General features: G+C 42.6%; 1 protein-coding gene across 1 annotated transcript in view; it reads right to left on the bottom strand.

The window, feature by feature from the left end:
- Nucleotides 1-23,454, bottom strand: part of LOC137378580 (early endosome antigen 1) — a 1,009,825-nt gene that overhangs the window by 701,208 nt on the left and 285,163 nt on the right. The window contains exon 9 of the mRNA XM_068048885.1: nucleotides 23,080-23,169. Coding sequence (XP_067904986.1) covers nucleotides 23,080-23,169 — 90 coding nt within the window. The remainder of the gene's footprint in view (nucleotides 1-23,079; nucleotides 23,170-23,454) is intronic.

The following is a 23,454-nucleotide window of genomic DNA, read 5'->3' as shown; positions in this document are numbered from 1 at the left end:
TGCATCAGTCACATGTGCTGGGTAAGCTGTGGAGTCATAGTATCAGATTTGATAACTTAGGAGTATGAGTAGCATACAAGGAGACTAGTATTCATACCCAGAAAAAAAAACTACAACTAATGGAAACAGACAATAATCAGAGAAAATGTGAGTGAGTGTAGGTAACATGAAAGTAAGTCAGAGAACAAGAAATACAGAATAAACAGAAAAGAAAAGATGGTAGAAAAGAATAGAGTAACAAGATAAGTGCTGAAGGAGAAACTCAACACCAAACAACTGAAACTCAAAAACTCTCCATTAAGGAACTCAATAGTATCACTTCTCCTCCAGCCATGATCTGCAAAGAGACTGACAGATACCTTCAAGTGATGACAACAGCCTCATTGAGTGGTTGAAATAATAACCCAAAAGAATAAATCTTGAGCTAGTTATAGCTATTATCTGAATCTCAAAATTGGCTACAACTTTGAAATCATTCCAGGATATACATTAATTTATTGTAATATGCACTGTAATTTCCATGGTAGTTTGTGCTTCTTTGCCTAAAGTCATTTTTGATGAGGATGAAGCTAGCAGTGTACTTCATATTTGATGATGCATGGTGGCGTCCACATTTGAAAGATGTTAGCAAGTAATCCCTAGATGTTCATTTGATTACTCACCAAATATTGACTGCCAAAAAACAATAAGGTCATGTGCATGGCACATTACCAAAATGTAGAACTTGGTCAATTCTAGGAAATTTGTAGATTTGTCTATATTTATACTTATAAGATTTTGAGTTCATCTGGCACAGATGATCTGTTTCTATGAAAACTCACAACTGAAAATGCTTTTGCTAAAAAAGCATACAAAAGAATAATAAAAACAGTGATTCCCTGTTGTTTTTACTGAACTTGAGACCACTGGGCCTCTCTTCAACAAGACCTGCAAATCAAATGAAACTTTGAACAACTACAGTAATTAGCCTGTAATTGACTACAGGTGTGCTTGGACAGCCAGGTTCATAATTACACATAACAGGCTGAATTTTATCTGCCCTCTACGAACAGGCAGGGTGGCATGGGGGCCCATTAAATTGTGAGGAAAGAGGGTGTAGTGCCTGTCGCTTTCCCAACACCATTCAACGTAATCAGGGGCAGGGAAGGCCGTCCTCGGCCTTCCTGTCCAGAGGCCAATTGAGGCCCTTAAGTGGCCAATTAATGGCATTTTACTAGTTTGGGGGGAGGAGCGGGGAGCGCTCTGCCATGTGGGGAGGCCGCTCGGTAACACCAGGCCATCTCTGTCTGGGCTGGCTTGGGCAATCTGTGGCCAATGGAGGGGGCCCAGGTGGCAAAGGTCACCCCTGTTTCAACACCCACCCACCACAACAACCACACCCCTCCACCTCACCCCTCGTTGGGGCCTGCCTGACTTGCTCTCCAAGGCTCCATGGTTGCTCCTGATCCTGGGCCCACTGCAGTACCAGCAGTAGCCACCGCTCCCAGTGGCACTGCCGGGACTGCTGACTTGCCAGCCCTCTGAAGGGCAGGCAGCTCTTGGAGGCGGGATTCCTGTCCTTGAAGGGCCAGAACCCCAGCACTGGACAGTTAACTGTCTGCGGCTATAAAATGCAGCCGGGGATCTCCCAAACGGCTGAGGCAGGGATCCCCTTGTCTTTCTGGCCTAGTGTTGGGACCCTGGCCCGTTGCATAAAATTCAGCCCCACAACTGTGTTTCAGCTCTCAGAAATGGCATGGGACATCGAGAATTTATAGATATGTAGATTCCAATGATGCACTGCACAACTCACACACATTGCTTTTGCACAATTGTGTTGACAAAGTACATGAAAAATCAGGTAGTCAATGAATTAAAAAGATATACTGCATTCTATTCTTGCATGTTCTCTTCCTTGCTCTTTTTACTCTTTACATCCTTCATCACATTTTTGTCTGAATGCTTCCATTGGGTCTCTAGTTCAAGACCAGTTTATATAATTGTACTGGACTGAGTTGAGAAACCACACATTAACTGTGTAACTCATGCTTGAAACCCACATCAGGAGGAAATTAGCATTAAATACTGGCTGTTAGAGGCCAGAGAATGATTAAAATATTGCTAAGCCAACCCTCGTCAATTCTACCCTGAAGCAAAAAATTATCAGGGAGCCGAATAAGGCACTGCATTTTCCAACTCCTGTATGAAAAAAAATTTGTGTTTTTGTTTTAGATTGAATCTATAAAAGCCATATTACTTGTGTTTAATATTTCACTTTATTTCTTTTAGTTATGATATTAAACTTGAATTTAACATTTTCAAAAGTGTATCATATTCCTGTTTCACACACCGATTGAAGATTTTGTTTGTTAATCCACATTTCAATCTCAAAACGTAGACTGTACTATTAAAAAAGAAAAAGAAAATAGCTTTGGCTGAAAAGTACAAATGTTAAAATGAATGCAATACACACATAGCCTCCTAGTAGCAATCAAGGTTGCTTTTTCATTTTCAGTCAACTCTGGCCCTCAAAGCATGCAAGCTTCTAAATATTTATAACTGTAATACTTATGAGGGTAGACAGTAATTTGCAGCAGAACCTGTCTGCATACATTGTAAAATGTTCTGTCACCTCGGCAGGGTAGCTTGCCTTCGAGGTTTATGATTTTACCAAGCACACGGGGTTGCTAATGAATTTGTAGCAGACATCTTTAAAATGTGGAATGCTTATAATTTTTTGTGCAAATTAGCACAAGTCACACTTCAGACTACCCTGCATTAAAAGAGAAAACACAATGATGATGACAGTTAAAGTAACTAGAAGAGAGCACAATTTGTCACTGCCATTGTGTAGTAACACCATGCTGTGATTTCCTCATCAGCCTCTTTCTCCACATCCTTAACACCTTTGGGAAATGTATAAGTAAAGGTGTGGACAGAACAAGATAACATATTTCTTTATGAAAATGAAATAAGGATAGAGTATATTGAGGTCACAACATAAAAATCTCATACCCCACACCTTCCTCAAAACCTGCTTTAAAAAAAAATCATCAAAGCCACATTCCCACCCAGGGCAGGTTGTTCAAAGTGACACAGTGGGACATGTCGCATGTGTCAAGTACCGAAAGCTGAAGTACAAAGCAATTTCTGCCAGCAGGAAAGTGTTCTCTTAAAGGAAGGTAGCCATGGCAAATTCAAATGGTCTCTTGATACTGTCACTGAAGAGTAATGACTTGCGCTGAGCTGTATGAGAAGCTAATGTTGTGTGACTGTACCACCCTTCTCAACCTACAACCTCTGCTGAAGCAGCTGATTCCATTTTTATTCAAAAACCTGCAACTTCTGCATTTCAAATTTGAATGCCATCTACTTAAGATAAGTTTTAATTAATTGAACACTTCACTGTGGCTGTGAAACCAATGCAACAAATTTAACTTGGTCCAGTCAAACCAAAGTAACTGCCAACAGAATAAAATAATTTTTTCTAATTTTCCCTTGCAAAACAGAAACATACATCCAAACATATGCATTAGACACAATTATAATATGTATACCATAGAAAATTAGTTTTTCAAAGGAAGTTTTATTACTATAATTTTATTAAGACTCAAGCTACATTTTTAAAAACTTATTTCCATTTGTTATGTTACAAGGTGCAATTAAGCATTTGATTGAATAATGTGAAAACAAAATAGACAAAATAACCCATTAACATTAACTTAGTATCAATATTAGATGTTTCATTTTTTGTAAAAAAAATGAATTCACATCAGATGTACATAAATTCATGTGTCTGTTAGGAAGCATTTTTTCTTCCCCATGATATAAAGTAATTGAATTGAAAAAAAATATTGCATTTTGCAGTGAACGATACACAAAATTGACACACAACAACTGCATTTATCCTATATCCGTAACTGTATTTTAATACATTCCAGGCTGTGGACGATATTTAGCCACATATTTATAAATATCTGATTATATTCTTTTCTATGAAGCTAACATTAATCAGTTGATTTCTTTCAATGTAATGGAAAGTGAATATTAGAGTTAACAGTAGTCAAGATTACACCATCACAGTTTTTGTAAACTTGCTGTTTAAATAAAATGTACTTTCAAAGAGAAATTCAGCTGTATAGTGTGTTATGGTTTAGTTAGAAATCAAATGAGTCTTTCTTATTTCTAAAATGAAATGTTGATTGGACTATTGACAATTTTATTTTTGTAATAAATTATAAAGCAATATAGGAGATCTATTGCCACTATTTCACTGAACAATAACTCAGTTATACCTCAAAAATATGCATGTTTATTTTGGGGAAATATATGTAGAAAAGTCGAATTTAAAAATAATTCATCCATTACACTGCATCGACTTAAATAGCTACAAGAGCCTAAAATAATGACATTTTAAAAATATATACATATATAAACTATTGTTTTGATTCCATTTTCACAAATGTATTTTGTTCAGATTTGCCAGATTTACTGCAACTTTAAATCTATTAATTTATAATGAGGTCAAAAAAGCTGCATACCTGGGGAAACCTATGCATCATGTCAGTGGGGTCACTAAGGTTCGAGAGTCAGGATAGAGGAAAATAAACTAATGCAATCATTGTGACATATTAAACAAGGGCACTGTACAACAAACACTTTCAGGATTGGACAAGTAACCTCCCTGGGATGTCCTGGACATATCCCAACAAATGAAAGATTACAGCCTTGGTGCCAACAGGAAATTTTCCAGTAAGTCTTCACACATTAGCTTCTTCAAACCACTAGAAAACAACATTTACTGTGGCTGCTGAAATAAGCATAATTTGTAAAATGAAAAAATATATATCCACGCAATCTTATTTTTATCTGCACTTTCTATGCCTATTAAATAATCTACAGGCAGCATTGCTGAAAACCAATAAAAGCAAAGCTGCATACTAAGTATCAATCTTATCACTGACAAATTCAGACTGATTTAAATAATGCCTGCTAATTTTCTTTGAAGTTTTCCAGTATTGTTATACTTCTGGTATACCTGTGCCCAATCAAGAAGAATGCAGAAGCAACCCATTGGACTGATTATGTGGTTCAAAATAATAAATCAAAAATTTGGATCAGGACCCGACTGACATGCTGGCTGCAAAATTTGGCTCTGTAGCACCACTGGTGTCGACGGTATGGAAGCCCAAAACTCGAAAAATGTTGGACGGAACGCTTCTGGCCATTTCCAGCACAGGGCATGCCATGCATAGCATGCAGAGTAGGCGGATCGTGACATTAAACAGCTTCTAACACTGAATTAGCACCCGATCTGCCATTTTGGACCTCATAGGTCCTGTTGATGCCCTCACTTAATATCTCCCAGCTGAACATATATTCAGCTGCACCAGGGAGCCCCTGATTAGTACTATTAAAAGGGATCACCATTCAACTTTCTGGTGAATTGCCTTTGACTTTCTTTTGCTGCTGCAGAGTGTGTGGAAGTACTTTAATAAACAGAAAGTGCGGGAAATACTCAGTAAGTCTGGCAGCATCTGTGGAGAGAGAAGCAGAGCTAACGTTTCAGGTCAGTGACCTTTCATCAGCATTGTGGGAGTACTGTGTTGAGTGTTACTGCAGGAGTTGAAATAAATCTTTGGATTCACAAGGGAGTGGTGCTGGATTGTGACAAGGAGGTCAGAGGAGTTAAAAGACCTGTCAGGAGAAAGCTAGCTTTCAGAGATGGTGCCGATAGTTGCAATCCCTCTTGGGCTGCAGCATGACTTGGAGATGAAGCACTTAAGCATTTAAGGTAAGGGACAGCAGGTTTAGAGGGGATTTGAGGAAAAGTTTTTTTCACCCAGAGGGTGGTTGGAATCTGGAATACACTGCCTGAAGTGGTGGTAGAGACAGTAACCCTCACAACAGGAATCCCCTGTGGCTATCCTCCTCTCTACCAAGTATACCGTTTTGGATATTGTTGGGGGGGATGGCCTATCAGGGAAAAACAGCAGCAGCCAGAGCAGTGGCACCACGGCTGGCACTGTTGTTCAGCAGGGAGGGACAAAGCGCAGAAGAGCAATAGTTACAGGGGACTCTATAGTCAGGGGCACAGAGAGGCGCTTCTGTGGACGTGAAAGAGACTCCAGGATGGTATATTGCCTCCCTGGTGCCAGGGTCAAGGATGTCTCTGAACGGACAGGGGGCATTCTGAAGGGGGAGGGTGAACAGCAAGAGGTTGTGGTACATATCGGTACCAATGACATAGGCAGGAAGAGTGATGAGGTCCTGCAGGGGGAGTTTAGGGAGTTAGGTAGAAAGTTAAAAGTCAGGACCTCTAGGGTTGTAATCTCGGGATTACTCCCTGTGCCACTTGCCAGTGAGGCTAGAAATAGGAAGATAGTGCAGCTAAACACGTGGCTGAACAGCTGGTGCAGAAGGGAGGGTTTCAGATATCTGGATCATTGGGATCTCTTCAGGGACAGATGGGACCTGGACAAGAAGGACGGGTTGCATCTAAACTGGAGAGGCACAAATATCCTGGCTGGCGAGGTTTGCTAGCGTCACTCGGGAGGGTTTAAACTATTGTGGCAGGGGGGGGTGGGAACCAGAGCAGTAGGACAGCAAGTGAAATAAATGAGGGGGAACTAGTAAGTAAGGCCAGTAAGACTAAGAGGAAGAGCAGGCAGGGAGATGTTGCGCAGCACAGCGGGACTGGTGGTCTGAAGTGCATTTGTTGCAATGCGAGAAGTATAACAGGTAAGGCAGATGAACTTAGAGCTTGGATTAGTACTTGGAACTATGATGTCGTTGCTATTACAGAGACTTGGTTGAGGGAAGGACAGGATTGGCAGCTAAATGTTCCAGGATTCAGAAGCTTCAGGTGGGATAGAGGGGGGTGTAAAAGGGGTGGGTGTGTTGCATTACTTGTTAAGGAGAATATCACAGCTGTACTGCGGGTGGACACCTCGGAGGGGTCGTGCAGCGAGGCAATATGGGTGGAACTCAGGAATAGGAAGGGTGCAGTCACGATGTTGGGGGTTTACTACAGGCCTCCCAACAGCCAGCCGGAGGTAGAGCAGCAGATATGTAGACAGATTTTGGAAAGATGTAAAGGTAACAGGGTTGTAGTGGTGGGTGATTTTAACTTCCCTTATATTGACTGGGACTCACTTAGTGCTAGGGGATTGGATGGGCCAGAATTTGTAAGGAGAATCCAGGAGGGCTTCTTGAAACAATACGTAGATAGTCCAACTAAGGATGGGGCCATACTGGACCTGGTATTGGGGAATGAGCCCGACCAGGTGGTCGAGGTTTCAGTAGGGGAGCATTTCGGGAACAGTGACCATAATTCCATAGTTTTAAGGTACTTGTGGATAAGGATAAGAGTAGTCCTTGGGTGAAGGTGCAAAATTGGGGGAAGGCTAATTATAACAATATTAGGCAGGAACTGAAGAATTTAGATTGGGGGCGGCTGTTTGAGGGTAAATCAACATCTGACATGTGGGAGTCTTTTAAACGTCAGTTTATTAGAATCCAGGACTGGCATGTTCCTGTGAGGAAGAAGGATAAGTCTGGCAAGTTTCGGGAACCTTGGATAATGCGGGATATTGTGAGCCTAGTCAAAAAGAAAAAGGAAGCATTAGAAAGAGCTGGAAGGCTAGGAACAGACGAATCCCTTGAGGAATATAAAGACAGTAGGAAGGAACTTAAGCAAGGAGTCAGGAAGGCTAAAAGGGGTCATGAAAAGTCATTGGCAAACAGGATTAAGGAAAATCCCCAGGCTTTTTATACGTATATAAAGAGCAAGAGGGTAACTAGGGAAAGGGTTGGCCCACTCAAGGACAGAGAATGGAATCTATGTGTGGTGCCAGAGGAAATGGGCGAGGTACTAAATGAGTACTTTGCATCGGTATTCACCAAAGAGAAGGACTTGGTGGATGGTGAGCCTAGGGAAGGGAGTGCAGATAGTCTCAGTCATCTCATTATCAAAAAGGAGGAGGTGTTGGGTGTCTTGCAACGCATTAAGATAGATAAGTCCCCAGGGCCTGATGGGATCTACCCCAGAATACTGAGGGAGGCAAGGGAAGAAATTGCTGGGGCCTTGACAGAAATCTTTGCATCCTCATTGGCTACAGGTGAGGTCTCAGAGGACTGGAGAATAGCCAATGTTGTTCCTTTGTTTAAGAAGGGTAGCAAGGATAATCCAGGAAATTATAGGCCGGTGAGCCTTACGTCAGTGGGAGGGAAATTATTAGAGAGGATTCTTCCAGACAGGATTTACTCCCATTTGGAAACAAATGAACTTATTAGCGAGAGGCAGCATGGTTTTGTGAAGGGGAGGTCGTGTCTCACTAATTTGATGGAGTTTTTTGAGGAAGTGACGAAGATGATTGATGAAGGAAGGGCAGTGGATGTTGTCTATATGGACTTCAGTAAAGCCTTTGACAAGGTCCCTCATGGCAGACTGATACAAAAGGTGAAGTCACACGGGATCAGAGGTGAGCTGGCAAGATGGATACAGAACTGGCTCGGTCATAGAAGACAGAGGGTAGCAGTGAAAGGGTGCTTTTCTGAATGGAGGGATGTGACTAGCGGTGTTCCGCAGGGATCTGTGCTGGGACCTTTGCTCTTCATTGTATATATAAATGATTTGGAGGAAAATGTAGCTGGTCTGATTAGTAAGTTTGCGGACGACATAAAGGTTGGTGGAGTTGCGGATAGTGATGAGGATTGTCAGAGGATACAGCAGGATATAGATCGGTTGGAGACTTGGGCGGAGAAATGGCGGATGGAGTTTAATCCGGACAAATGTGAGGTAATGCATTTTGGAAGGTCTAATGCAGGTGGGAAATATACAGTAAATGGCAGAACCCTTAGGAGTATTGACAGGCAGAGACATCTGGGCGTACAGGTCCACAGGTCAGTGAAAGTGGCAACGCAGGTGGATAAGGTAGTCAAGAAGGCATACGGCATGCTTGCCTTCATCAGTCAGGGCATAGAGTATATAAATTGGCAAGTCATGCTGCAGCTGTACAGAACTTTAGTTAGGCCACACTTAGAATATTGCGTGCAATTCTGGTCGCCACACTACCAGAAGGACGTGGAGGCTTTGGAGAGGGTCCAGAAGAGGTTTACCAGGATGTTGCCTGGTCTGGAGGGCATTAGCTATGAGGAGAGGTTGGATAAACTCGCATTGTTTTCACTGGAACGACGGAGGTGGAGGGGTGACATGATAGAGGTTTACAAAGTTATGAGCGGCATGGACAGAGTGGATCGTCAGAAGCTTTTTCCCAGGGTGGAAGAGTCAGTTACTAGGGGACACAGGTTTAAGGTGCGAGGGGCAAAGTTTAGAGGGAATGTGCGAGGCAAGTTCATTACACAGAGGGTGGTGAGTGCCTGGAACTTGCTGCCGGGGGAGGTGGTGGAAGCAGGTACGATAGCGACGTTTAAGAGGCATCTTGACAAATATATGAATAGGATGGGAATAGAGGGATATGGTCCCCGGAAGTGCAGAAGGTTTTAGTTTAGGCAGGCATCAAGATCGGCGCAGGCTTGGAGGGCCAAATGGCCTGTTCCTGTGCTGTACTGTTCTTTGTTCTTTAACATTTAAGAAGTATTTAGATGAGCACTTGAAATTCCATAGCATACAAGGCTACGGGCCAGGTGCTGAAAAATGGGACTAGAATAGTTGGGTGCTTGATGGCCGGCACAGGCACGATGCGCCGAAGGGCCTGTTTCTGTGCTGTATAACTCTATGACTCTAAGAGGGCTCTCTATAGAAGGCCCTGCCCACCAAGGTTCTTCAGAGTCCACTTCTCCTACAACTCAGCTAAGAGCAGTGTCTGAGGCACCTTCATTTCACAAAGGACGTGATGACTGAACTGTGCCACCTTCTGCAATCTGACCTGAAGCCTCACAGTATGGTGAGGACGACACTGCCAATGGCTGTCAAGATCACTGTGGTCCTCAATTTTTATGCCCGTGGATCCTTCCAGGTGGCAGCAGGTGTTATTTCCACCATTTGACTGTTCACTGTGCATCGCTGTATCAGGGAGGTGACAGACAAAGATGAAATTTTGTCATCTCTCTTCCTAGAGAGAAGCAGGCGGAGTGAACATGTGCACTTTGCCAACTAGCAGGATTCCAAATGGTTCAGGGAGCAATCAACTGCACACACGTGGCTCTGCAGGCCCCACAGATCAACAAGGAGATGTACCACAACCACAACGACTACCTCTCTGTGAACGAGCAGTTCGTGTGCAACCATGCCCAGAAGATCCTGTTGGCTCGAGGGGCCAAATGGTCTACTCCTGCTCCTATATTCTTAAGTGAATGTCTGCTATTTTGACAGCAGTGAAGACACATTCATTCTGTGCCAGTCAGCCACACCCACCATCATTGGGCCATAATGAAGAACCTGAGGCTGGCTGATGGGTGATCACAGATACCTACTCTACACCTGGCCCATGACACCCCTGCGCCACCCGACCATGTGTGCTTACTATGAGAGCCATGCTGCGACCAAGAACCTCATGGAGTAAACCATCAGAGTTGTGAAAGAAAGGTTATGCTGTCTGGACTGCTTGTGGGGAAACCTCCAGTACTCACTGGAGTGTGGCTCCAAGTTTGTGGTGATTTGTTGCTCCCTCCACAACCTGCAGTCATGAGGGCATAGCCCTTGCCACTAGCCCTTCAAAGGACTCCTTGGGAGGAAGAGAAAGAGAAAGAAGAGGAGGAGGAAGGGAGGAGGCATCCAGGACCACTTTGCTCTGGACGGGCTGTCTGTGAGTGGATACTCAGATTCCAGTTCCCCTGAGATCTCATTTCCACATCACTGTTGCTCTTCAGTACCCCATCTTTCGATCCATCTGCTACAGATTATCACAGTCTCCTCCTGGCCAAAGTTCTGAAATAAAAGACACCAACAAAAAAAATTCCACAAGAAATTTATCTGACAACATTTCCAACATATACAAAACTTATTCACCCTTGTGCAGTCCTTAAATGCGTGGATGCCTTTGTCTGTCCTAGCGCTCCTGTGCAGTATGCAGCTGCATAGTGACTGCAGCATGGCTAGTAGAAGGCTGTTGAATGGTTGAATGTAACCTGGGAAGACTGCAGATAGCCTTGAAAGACTACCTCGAGCAGCTCTGGGCCTTGAGGGCCCGGCTTCGCATGGGCAGCAGCAATCTGGGCTGGTTGGCTGAGAGACATCAGCAGGGGTACTTCAGAGTGGCAGTGGTGGAGGCACGAATGCTGTCATTCTGAGAGAGGACAGCTGGTTCATGCACCATGGAGCCACTGCCACTTCCCGGATTTGGGTGGGGTGCCGCCTCAGCAATCTTAGTAATCTGCTGGAGCACAGTTGGTTGGACTGCTGTGATAGCCTTCATGCTACTTTGATAATTGGTATCTGCAGCTCCAAGCTGGGCTTTCAAGGCAACAAGCATGGACCACAGAACATCACCCTGAGCTTCCATTACAGCATTCAGATATTGGGTGGCTTCTGCCTGTGCTGCAATGGAATCTGCGGCATTGGCCAACAGACCCTGCATCACAGCTCATCCGTATGTACCGTCATGGACTTGGCTACCACTTCCATGTTGTAACGGATGGGCTCCGAGCTCTATGTGAAGCCCTGTGCCAAGTTGGAATTGGACTCCGCATGCTCCTTGACTGTGACAAGAGGCTCTATGTGGCAGGCCTGCCAACACAGCAAGCATCTCAGTGTGCATGCCCATCAGTGTGCTCCTGTATGCCACCCCATTGAAGTCCTCATTTGAGCCCTCTTCAGCAGAACCTGTCTGCAACTTTTTCCTCCGGTGAGCTAGCAGGTGCACTATCCTTTCCCCCTTGCATTGCTGCAGCCCCTCAGGCCAGTGATTCACCATGTGCTGACCATGTCTCTATACTACCCTCTAAGGTACATGCAGTGGCAAGATCTGAGCTGGTGGCTGCATGCGACAGATCAAGCAATAGGGGTATAGTGTTGCTCTCACCCTATGCAGTGAAGCTGCACTGGCTGGTCAGGCAGCAAATCTTGGGTATCTGAAAGCAAAAATGCAGAAGGAGGGGGCTGGGGTGGGGGGAATCCAAGACATCCATGGTCACACCATCTGCGGCTTGCACTTCATGACGGATAGTAGGATGAGGATGAAGTGGAATTTGAGAAGATCCATAAGGCAGAAACATACTGTCATGTCACCGGATGAAATGGCCTCAGTCATAGCTCGGTCCACAATGTGGACCTCCTCCAAAGTGTTCAGGAGATGCATGCATCCCTGTCTCTGTTGCTCCCTGTGGTTATGTGCAACCTTGTCCTGCAATAGAGTGGGAAGAATGTCAGTGTGTTGCAACGTGTTTGGGTGATTTGCCTGCTATAGCTGAATAGCTGGAAGTATGTGAAAGCTGCAAGAAGTGGTTGTGAGGCTGGTAGAATTAGCTTGTGTGAGAGGGTGAGCTGGAGTATCTGAATGTTAGACATGAGTCCTAATTGCTGATGGGTGAGTGATGGGGGTGTGGTGCATTGAGCAGCTTGAGAGGTTGATGTTGCGATGAGAAGGAGATGTCATTTAAACCCTTGTGATATCATTTAACTTTTTCCATCACTGCAGCCAGGTCCCTAGGGCCAGACTCTGGGAACTGAACTCCGTGGCCACCTGCTCCTATTCCCATTGATAGGTTAAGTGAATTGGAATTACTGTGGCAAATGGATTTCAATTTAAGCAAATGTGAGGCCATCCACTTTGGACCTAAATAGGATAGAACAGGGTATTTTTTAAATGGTGAAAAGCTGGAAACAGTGGCAGTCCAAAGACACTTGGGGGTCCAGGTACACAGATCTTTAAAATGTTATGAACAGGTACAAAAAAATAACCAAAAGGCTAATGGCTGGGGGGGGGGGGAGTGTGCCTCCATGGCGCACAAGGTGCCTGATCAGGAGGGTCACCGCCCAGCCTGCAAGGAGGCCACCAGGTATTACTGGGCAGCCTCCTCAGATGCTGAAGTGCCTATCTGCCACTGGTAAAATATCAGCGGCAGCGGGAGGAGGCCCTTAAATAATAATTAATTGGCCACTTAAGGACCTCAATTGGTCTGGGGCGGGCAGGCTGTTTGTCACCTCACTCGCCGTTGGTAAAACAGCAGCAAGGGTAAGTAGGCAACGGGCATGGTGCCTCCGCCTTCCACTCAACTTTATGCCCCACCTCCCAGCCCACTCCCGTGGGGGCATAAAATTCCAGCCATGGCCTTTCTCCTCCCTTCAACCTCCATCACTATGACCTCCAGAACCTGGGAGCCCTCTCTTTGCTCTACTGCTCCATTACCTGTCCTCTTCCTTCAAGCAAAGCCTTGCTGACACTGTTCCAGCAGTTGCAATAGCCTGAGTGCACCTCCCCTTTAAGAAGTGCAGGATAGCTGGACAGCATGCTAGCCTGCACGCTTCTGAGCCCCTGTGAGCAAACTGCCAGTCAACTGCATGTTTCATGTTGAATTGCACACCACAATTATGATGATGAGCAGGCAGCCCGAAGTTTGCATGCTGTCTGTCTCACTGGCACTGGGTGCGGGGAAATCGCACGTCGTGATCCCTACCCCAGATACTGGACCTAATTGAATTTTTGCCCTGCTAATTTTAAGTACTATATGTGTACCTAAATATGAATATGACATTTCTTGTAAAACAAAACCATAACATTGATAAATACACAAACTTTATTGATCGCCCTCCCTTGAAAAAGATGGACAACTAAAAAATAACTGCTTATAAATGTTAAGGAATATTTGGTTATATTTACAACAAGCTCTTGAAAGAAGTGATGATTTATTAGTTTATGTAATTAGGGATATGAGAATTACAGGGAAAATCTGAACGTTTTTAAAGTATCTTCTGGAACATCTTTGGTTCCTTCTAATCAATGATGGATAGATTCTCACAGCCAACCATATTTCCCTAAATTCTCAATTATTCAAATCTTCACCTCAGATCCTGGTAATGACAGTGAATTCCAATTCCACCTCCATGTATGTGTCAACTGACCAGTGTAGCTAAAATGCTCACCAAATCTAATTTGTGAAATTAATTTTTATAAGCTGCAGCCATGTTTATTGTTCTGAAAAGCAAATTAAATTCAATGCAAAGTATCACAAATAGTGCAGAAATGTAAGAAAATTAGCAATGTTTGACTGGGATTTAAAAATGTATAAAATCTCACATCCAATCCTGTCTTCCACTGAATTCCCCAACTTCAAACTTGATTAAATCGCAAATGGGATTTACCCACCACTGCTTCCAATTTATATATAAATATAGTGCAATTTAGTATATCCTACAGCAAATAGCCTTCAAAGACACATTTTAAAATGGAAAATGTAACCTTATGTCCTTGACTCCACCAAACCTCTATAAAATGTATAAATGTGGGAAAATAGACATCTTTCTGCTGCCTGACAAGAAAAGATCCTTTCCGTAACTGTTTTTACTTAAGTCCACAAGGACTCAGTATAGTACTACCATATACTACTTGCAGGTGTTTGTAATAGAGACGAAAAGCTGAAATAAATTATGTAGACATATGAAATTTGGCAGCATGATCAATAATTGGTGTAAAAAAGATTGTATTGAACCACTGCTTTCAACTTCAGTGGCAGTGAATAAAAAAATAAAAACAATTCTACGATTAACTCAGAATTGTGACCATTTTGTGGCTTGATCTAAAACATGCAGATGGTACAAGTAAAAAAAAAAGTACAAGGGCAATCCGACTTTGCTTTTCTTCACATCACAGCTAATATACACCTAAGCCTGTATGTCAATGTGATCTAGAATAAGTCCAGTCTGTTACTTTTTCTATCTTTTTCACAATGCTTTAAGTATTAGCAATAAATGTAATCAAATATTGTCCAAGATAAATGGGTAGATTTATCTGCAGCTCTATCACTTTGTTAAATAGAAAGGTCCCTATGTTCTGTGCAAATAGGTAATTAAATAGATTCTGGGGATGATGGAAAATAAAAAAGTGACAATTTTATTTTACATTAGTGTAGAAATGCATTCGAGCTAGATTGACAAGAAGAGCGAACATTAAAAATAGAGCCTTGAAGAAGGGAATTACTTTTAAATTGATTGAATTCTGAAATTCATCTCTCATACTTCCTGGATGAAAAAAAATACAGAATCATCCTGAGCATCTCCTCTTCTCCCGAAAATGTTCCCTTCATCTAAAGCCACTGCCTCTTTCTGTAGTATGCTTCCATGGATGCTGGTAGCCTTCCTTTAAGTTACCCATGAGGTTGATCTTCATTTGTATGGCTAGAATGTGACAGACTATTTAATTATGGGTGGGAGAGGCCTGACAGCCAGGCCCTGATATTTGTACAGGTATTTTTCAATAGATCACCAGATCAACTGAGCACCTTTGTCTGATTTTTCCTCCCTCAACTCCATCCAGTTTACTTCACAAGCATCTCCCTTTCCTGAGAGCTCTAGTACCAAGAATGACAAGATCAGCAATGTCATAAAAACACAATCATCTCAAGTTCCCCTCCAACTCGTTTGTCATCCTGATTTGGGCATTGTTGCAAAGCTAAAATCCTGAAACTCACCCTATCACATACCATTTTAGAAACAGCGTCACCACAAAGATGCAGCTGCTCAAGGTAGCCCGCCATGGCCTTCTTAGGGCAGATAGGATTGGTCAACACATGGGGCCTTTCTAGCAATCCCTACATACCAAGAACAAATATCTTAGCCTAGTTTAGCACATTCAACACAGACTGGGGATCAAAGGTAGAATCTTCATAGTCTGTATAGTTCAGCACCACACCACACGACGCACTTACTGACCTGTGTCCTAGGAGATCTTGTAAAAGTACATTTGTCAAAATAAGCCATCAAAAGTTCTTACATTCGTATTGTATAAAATATTTAAAAATTACAGTAGAAAAACAGTTTCTGAATGGTTGCAATTAATCAAAAAAAGTCACCAATACACATCAAGATGGCAAATCAGTGCAACTGTGCAACTGACACAAGAGGAAGAGCTTGAATTTATGCAGCACTTTTCGCGAGCTGAGGATGTCCCTAAGTAATTTACAATGAATATGTAATTTTTGAAATCTAATCAGATTTGTTTTGTAGGGAAAGTCAGCATCCAATTTGTGCACAGTTTATTCCACAAACAGAAATGAGATAAATGATCAGTCAGTCTGTTTTTTTGGTGCTGTTGTCTGAGGGAAATATTTTGGACAGGACACCATGTGAACTCAACTGCTCTTCTATATCTGCCTGAGAAGGTGGATAAGGCCTTGATTTAATGTGTCACCCAAAACCAATATCAATCAAGAGCAGTGTGGAAGTCACTCTTCATTTACTGTTATAAGTTTAACGCTTTGAATATGTAGACAGTGTGTTCAAAGATAGGAATAATGTTTGTGGAGTAATGTTATATTGGCTGCATACACTTGATACTCTAGCTTTATCCAAAGCTCAGAGTATCATATGCTTACCTCGGCAAATAACACAACATGTAATTGCCTATGAAGATACTGTGCCAGAGTGAGTTTATGCTACAGTTACAGGTCTCAGTCCAGCAGCGGTACTGTCAGCTCCAGCTCAACGGAATGCCGTTTACACTGCCAGACTGGAATTCCAATGGCTACATGTGTACACAAAGCTCCTCTCCCAGCAGTTAACATTTTACATGGTAAGATATGTGGGACTCCCTCAACACCATTTGAACATAGTTGACGACATACTGGAGTTACACTTCAAACAGTGTCAAACCAAAACTAGAGAGTTGAATAATGCTTCTCTCCAAGGTCAGTTTGGATCTAAGTTCTTGATTTACATAAAAACTTTAGCATCACTGTGTGGTGCAACTTGCTTCATTTCAATGCTTAAGTTTCAACGTAAATGCCATTAAAGTTTCCCAGCTTGTCACACTTGTTGGAGTAAGCATACTCACTATTAAATACAAATAGACTTTAAAGTTAATCATATGTCTCTATAATTGATTTAGGATTGATCAGCCAGTACTCATTCTTTTTAGGATGCAGCACTGATTCTTGTACCATAGCTCAATGTGAGAATAACAGGTAGTGTGACTATTATCTTGGCTATCGAAGATGCAAATGTTAGTGGTGTCAGAGATTTAGGAGAGATTCCTGAAGCATTTGATGACTTTTACACAAGCAAATGAGGAACAGAATTCCTGTCAAGCAAAAGGCAGAAGCACGGTGGACCTCCAGATTGGACCTCACACAACAGGACAGAACCTGGTTCAGTGAGAGGGTTTGAGTGGATCCTTCCCACAGTGCATCATATCAAGGAGACCTGTCTGAGATACCCTAAGAATTCTGCCCTTACAAGGCTTCAGCAGAACTTTAGCCAGCTGTTAGCTGAAACAACTGAGGCCTTTCGAAAGGTCCCCCAAGAAAGGTAATTAGCTTTGGAAGAATCAATTACCTTAAAAATAGCAGCGACATTCAGGAACAGAAAATTTCCTGGCTCTCCCACTTGACAAGGGCCATAGGGGACATCTGGTGGAGTGGCTGACATAATTTTATTAGTGCAATGAGCTGCCAGCCCATGCATTCAACTGACTTTGTCCTGTAGTTTGATTAGTGGTGTCCATTTGAGTGGACTTGGGGTCTGTTCTGCCAGTCTTCAGCTGGTGAAAGGGCCCTAGAATACTTTTTTTTTAAAATAACTCCTTAGTTAAAGATCTTTACTCTCCTGTCGAGTTAAACAGGGTACTTATTAAGCTTCTCCTTCATTACTGCTGTTGTGTTTTAGCTCAAGCCACTGGCTATAAAGGCAAATAAATCCCAATTTCCAAAGCCTCTGGTAAAATTTTGGGGTATTTTCTAACCTTTTTACGATTGATTATTTTGGCTCTCGTACCTTAGACCATTTTGATGGATGAGACCCAACTATTATAACTTTTGCCTGTGTCTATTCTTGCTTTGATATCTAGGTAAGATTTTGGCAATGCTCACCTCTATTCATCTTGTCCTCTCTCCTCTGATTTCAATGCCCTTTTGTTGTCCCTAAATCTCTCCCTCCACATAAACTTTCCTATACATATTCCCAGCTACTCTCATGACCTTGCCATCTCATGAGGCCACTCTACTCTCAAGATCTTGATCACAAACAGGGCCATCTCTTACCACTTCCTTGTATCCCTCAACCTCCTTCTATTTCTACCTTGAAAGAAACTCTTCACCATGTCACTTACAACTGCATTTCCAAACTCCAACTGCCTATCCTTTGTTATACCATTAATTATGATTCTTTTGCATTTGTTGATCTGTTCAACCATACCCTCAAATCCACCTCTGATGACCCTGTTTCCAGTGCTTTCTCCCATCCTGGTTGTACTCCCTGGTATGGCCCCGATCTGTGTTCCTTCAAGTCAACCACGTGCAGAATTCAGCATATCTGGCACACAAAGGGTTCAGCCATCCATCACTAGATCTGGCTGTATCACATCAAGCATGATGCCAAAACTTGACTTCTTTTCTCAACTACCAATCGTCTCATTAAACACCTTTCCCCAGCCCCATCTGCTCTCACCTCCAACAAGTTTCAGCAGTTCATGGGCTTCACCACTTAGGTTGAAGGCATCTGTTCAGCTGTCTCTGCTGTTTTTCCCCCATTATCCTTGACTACCAAGACAAACCTCTCCTCCAGGCTCCCCCTTGCCCTAGCCCTGATCTCCACACCTTTCTTGAGTTTCTTTACTATCTCCCCTCATTCACTATCAGGGATTTTCTCCATGAAACTGTCATGCCCAGGAAAGATATATCATAATCCTCCTTTTATGATGCAAACTTTATTCAAGGTGGAATCTTTAACATTTTTACCTTTTAGAAACAGGTGGACAATGCTGAAAAAGATGGCCACTGAAGGTCAGACAATCTGGCCCTGTGTATTCAAACACTGCCTCACTGTCTGTTAAGGACAAAATTACATATTCCAGGCTAAGGTGTCAATTACACCCATCATATAACCCATCAAGAGACATTCCTGAATTGAATGGGCTCTTCTGAAGCAAAGAAGGTGCGAAGTAGACACATCATAACAAAACGATTCCCATTCAAACAATAAATGATGGTCATGGTTATCATATCTTGGCCCATTGTCACAACAGGGGAGAGGGCCATGTGTCTCCTAACAGAAGCTAATGTGAGAGATCACAAGAATATCACAGAAAAGCAGTCCAGCCAAGGGCTGTGAAAAGAAGTCCAGCCAAAACAAGGAAGGAGACCTACTGTGAATTCCACACTTCAACTCGGTACAGGAGAGAACTGAAAGTGACCACCACTTCTAGTCTGAAGTCTTAACCACCAGAAAACTACAAACATGCAGGCCTGCAAATTTAAAAAAAACTGTCCTCTGAGAAGATTCAACAGGTTTACCATGAACCCCGAACACCTACCTCACTTCAAACCACTTACCCTTTTCATCTCTGTTCTTGTGTGTGTGTGTGTGTGTGTGTCTGAGTGAATGCATGTGAGGGTGCGGTTGTGACCATTTTGGGAATTGTGTAAAAATTGTTATCTTTTGTTTAATTTATGAGAAAATCTGTCATTTGCCTGTTGATTTGACCTTAAAAACACTCAGAGGCTAATTCATCATTGTAAACAAAACACAACTGCTGTCAATTGGGAGGTGAACAGTGGGAACCACCCATACCCATTGCCACCTGGCCGTAGCAAAACCTAACCCCTTCTGACTAAAGTGCTCACTACTCAATTCTCCTTCTTAAAACCCCATGCAAGCTTTGTAAAATGGTTGCTTTCCTCAGGTACTGTCTGTTGTCCTTCCAAAAGAACCATTATTGCCCCTCACTTCAAAAAAAACATGCTCAATCCCTCTGTTTGTTTAGTTTAGTTTAGAGATACAGCACTGAAACAGGCCCTTCAGCCCACCGAGTCTGTGCCGCCCATCAACCACCCATTTATACTAACCCTATACTAATTCCATATACCACATCCCCACCTGTCCCTATATTTCCCTACCACCTACCTATACTAGGGGCAATTTATAATGGCCAATTTACCTATCAACCTGCAAGTCTTTGGCATGTGGGAGGAAACCGGAGCACCCGGAGGAAACCCACGCAGACACAGGGAGAACTTGCAAACTCCACACAGGCAGTACCCAGAATTGAACCCAGGTCGCTGGAGCTGTGAGGCTGCAGTGCTAACCACTGCGCCACTGCGCCACTCTGTCTTTGCTAAAGACCACATGTCCAAATTCCCTTTCCTCTCCAGAGTCCTCCAATATGTTGTCACCTCCCAAATCGTTGCTCACTTTCCCTGTAACTCCATGTTTGATTCTGTCCAATTAGATTTCTGTCCCTGCTACAGCACTGAAACAGCCCTCATCAGTCATAAATGAAATCCTCTGTGACCATGGTGTATTTATTGTGTTCCTTGACCACCGACTTCCACCTATATAACATTGTTTCCCGCCACTCCTGCCTCAACCCACCTACTCCTGGAACTCGCACCCATGCCTTTTTCACCCCCAGATTCGACTATTTCAATGCTCTCCCGGTCTGCTTCCCATCTTCTACACTCTAAACTTAGGTTCATTCAAAATTTGGCTGCCTGTATGCTATCACTATCTTGCTCACCTATCATTCCTGCCTTTGCTGACTTATACTGGTTCTTCGTCCTCCAACTTAAAATTCTCATTCTCATGTTTAAATCCCTTCATGGCTTTACCCCTTCCCATCTACGCAATCTCCAGTGAAGTGTCTGTTCTTCTACATTAGAAGTCTAAATAAATGCAATTTGTTGTTGTAATGTGCCAAGCAAATGAACAGTTACTTATGTGGTCATTTCTTTTTGTTATGCACTAATCTTATACCACCATAAGATCATACTTTGGTTTTTAAAAGTGGTAGAGCACCACATAAGATAGTTGCAAGACTAAGTACTGGCATATTATTGTAGAAACTAATGTTTGTGTTTGACTTACAGTTCAACAAAGAAAACATAAACATTTCTGAAATCATTGTTTAAATGGAAATCTTGATTCCCACAACAGCATACTTAAGCATTAAGGAAAGCTATGTCTTGGTTGTGACTCTGAAAGGAGATCGCTCCTTCTTGAAGAACTAACTCCAATTACAAAAGGAAAAGATTGGCTATTGGTGCAATAAAGGCTCTATTTGTAGAAGAGGGGGTTGGTAGGTTTTCACAACCTTCATGCTTCGTAGGTTTTATGAAAGGCTGATTTTCTTAAGTTTGCAAGCAAAAATTAAAAATGTATGCAATCCTTGATAACTCATTAGAGTGCTGACATCAGCATGTTGTCTTACATTAATGTTGCTGTCTCTTCTTTTTACAAAGAGCCTAGTATGGCAAAAAGTTAAATGTAGTATGAATGGTGGTGGCGGCTTTGTTGAAAATTGAACAGTAGCAGACTAAAGTACAATGGATATTCAATCACTGCCGACAAGAGAAGTAAACTAAGAAAATTTGGTGGCACAATCAGTTAGCATACTGTCCTTTCACCCCTAAAACCTTGAGTGTAAAATTCAACTTTGGGGATGGGGGCGGTGGTGGTGGTGGATGGTGGGGTGGTGGTGGATGGTGGTGTGGTGCAAAACAGATCTGCCAATGGAAAGAAAAATCGGGCAGGATGCACAATGGACAGGTAATCCACTACCCACATCCCTCTCACCTCCGCACCCCCCAACCCATCTGTTTCAGTCCACATCAAAATGATGGGACGAAAAGCTTCTCTCTCTAGCATGTGCAAGATGCATATACATAAAGTGGGTTTGGACATTCAACAACATTCAAGCTCACAGCACAAAACTACTTATAGTTGAATACAAATTATGTTACTCAAAGATAGCTTATGTAGGAAAAGAAAAAAAAGTTCACCCTGATATTCTTAGAAAAGTGGATGTCAAAGCACATTAATAATGTACATAAAGTCTCTCAAGTCCAAACCATTGGGAAGGTGTGTTCAGACAAGAAATTGTGGGATCTTTAGCACATCAGTGGACCAAGGTAGGAAATAAGCCACAAAATATTTTAAGTTTTTGCTCCTGATCTGGTTGAAGTGATTGCAAAATGACAAAATAAAAACAAATTTCACAACAGTTACAAAGGTATAATCCTTACAAAAATTATTAATGGATTTTTATTATATTGTGCAGTGAATTTGCCTAATGATATAAAATATATGTTAGAATGTCGCATTAAACAGGATAACTAGTGGCGCAGTGGTTAGCACCGCAGCCTCACAGCTCCAGCGACCCGGGTTCGATTCTGGGCATTGCCTGTGTGGAGTTTGCAAGTTCTCCCTGTGATCGCGTGGGTTTCCGCCGGGTGCTCTGGTTTCCTCCCACAGCCAAAGACTTGCAGGTTGATAGGTAAATTGGCCATTGTAAATTGCCCCTAGTGTAGGTGGTAGGAGAATGGTGGGGATGTGGTAGGGAATATGGGATTAATGTAGGATTAGTATAAATGGGTGGTTGTTGGTCGGCACAGACTTGGTGGGCCGAAGGGTCTGTTTCAGTGCTGTATCTATCTATGACTCTATGACTATGACTATAGACTTCATCAAGTGCTCAACAATACTGGCAGACATTTCTTTGTAGTTTGACAAGAACAATCATCAAAGTTGCTAAGTTATAGATAAAAAGACCAGTTGGCACTTCTCAGCTCTTGTTTACATGTTTAGTTTAGAGATACAACACTGAAACAGGCCCTTCGGCCCACCGAGTCTGTGCCGACCATCAACCACCCATTTATACTAATCCTACACTAATTCCATATTCCTACCACATCCCCATCTGTCCCTATATTTCCCTACCACCTACCTATACTAGGGGCAATTTATAATGGCCAATTAACCTATCAACCTGCAAGTCTTTTGGCATGTGGGAGGAAACCAGAGCACCCGGAGGAAACCCACGCAGACACAGGGAGAACTTGCAAACTCCACACAGGCAGTACCCAGAATTGAACCCGGGTCGCTGGAGCTGTGAGGCTGCGGTGCTAACCACTGCGCCACTGTGCCGCCCATCTTTTATAAAAGTAAGTGAATCAAATTTATCAACTCGCTGAACACCTATCACAAGCACTTACATATGTATCTCTTGAACCACTGTTGGAACCAAGGCGAACTTCTTCCAAGTCTCTCTTAAATTGCGTAAAAGATTCTTCTGATCGCCATATCTAGACAGCAAAATACAAAGCTTATTACATGTTTTAAAGATTCAAAGCAATTTAGATGAAGAGCCAATGTAAGTAAGGGTCCAACCTGAGTTATTATTTGCATTTATTTTTAATGAATCTGTTTTAGTAATTAACACTATATTGGAAGGTATGCATTGACAAAATCAGTTACTATTACTATATTTAGATTCGATCGTCAATATGACTGCTGATTTCACTTTTCAGCAAGTAGGAGTCAAAGATCCAGGCCACTGATTTCTCCAAAAACAGTAGCCCCAATTTTAA

The sequence above is a fragment of the Heterodontus francisci genome, chromosome 17 (assembly GCF_036365525.1).
Source record: "Heterodontus francisci isolate sHetFra1 chromosome 17, sHetFra1.hap1, whole genome shotgun sequence".
NCBI lineage: Eukaryota > Metazoa > Chordata > Chondrichthyes > Heterodontiformes > Heterodontidae > Heterodontus > Heterodontus francisci.
The sequence above is the reverse complement of the archived record's forward strand: the minus strand, read 5'-3'. Positions and strand labels throughout refer to the sequence as shown.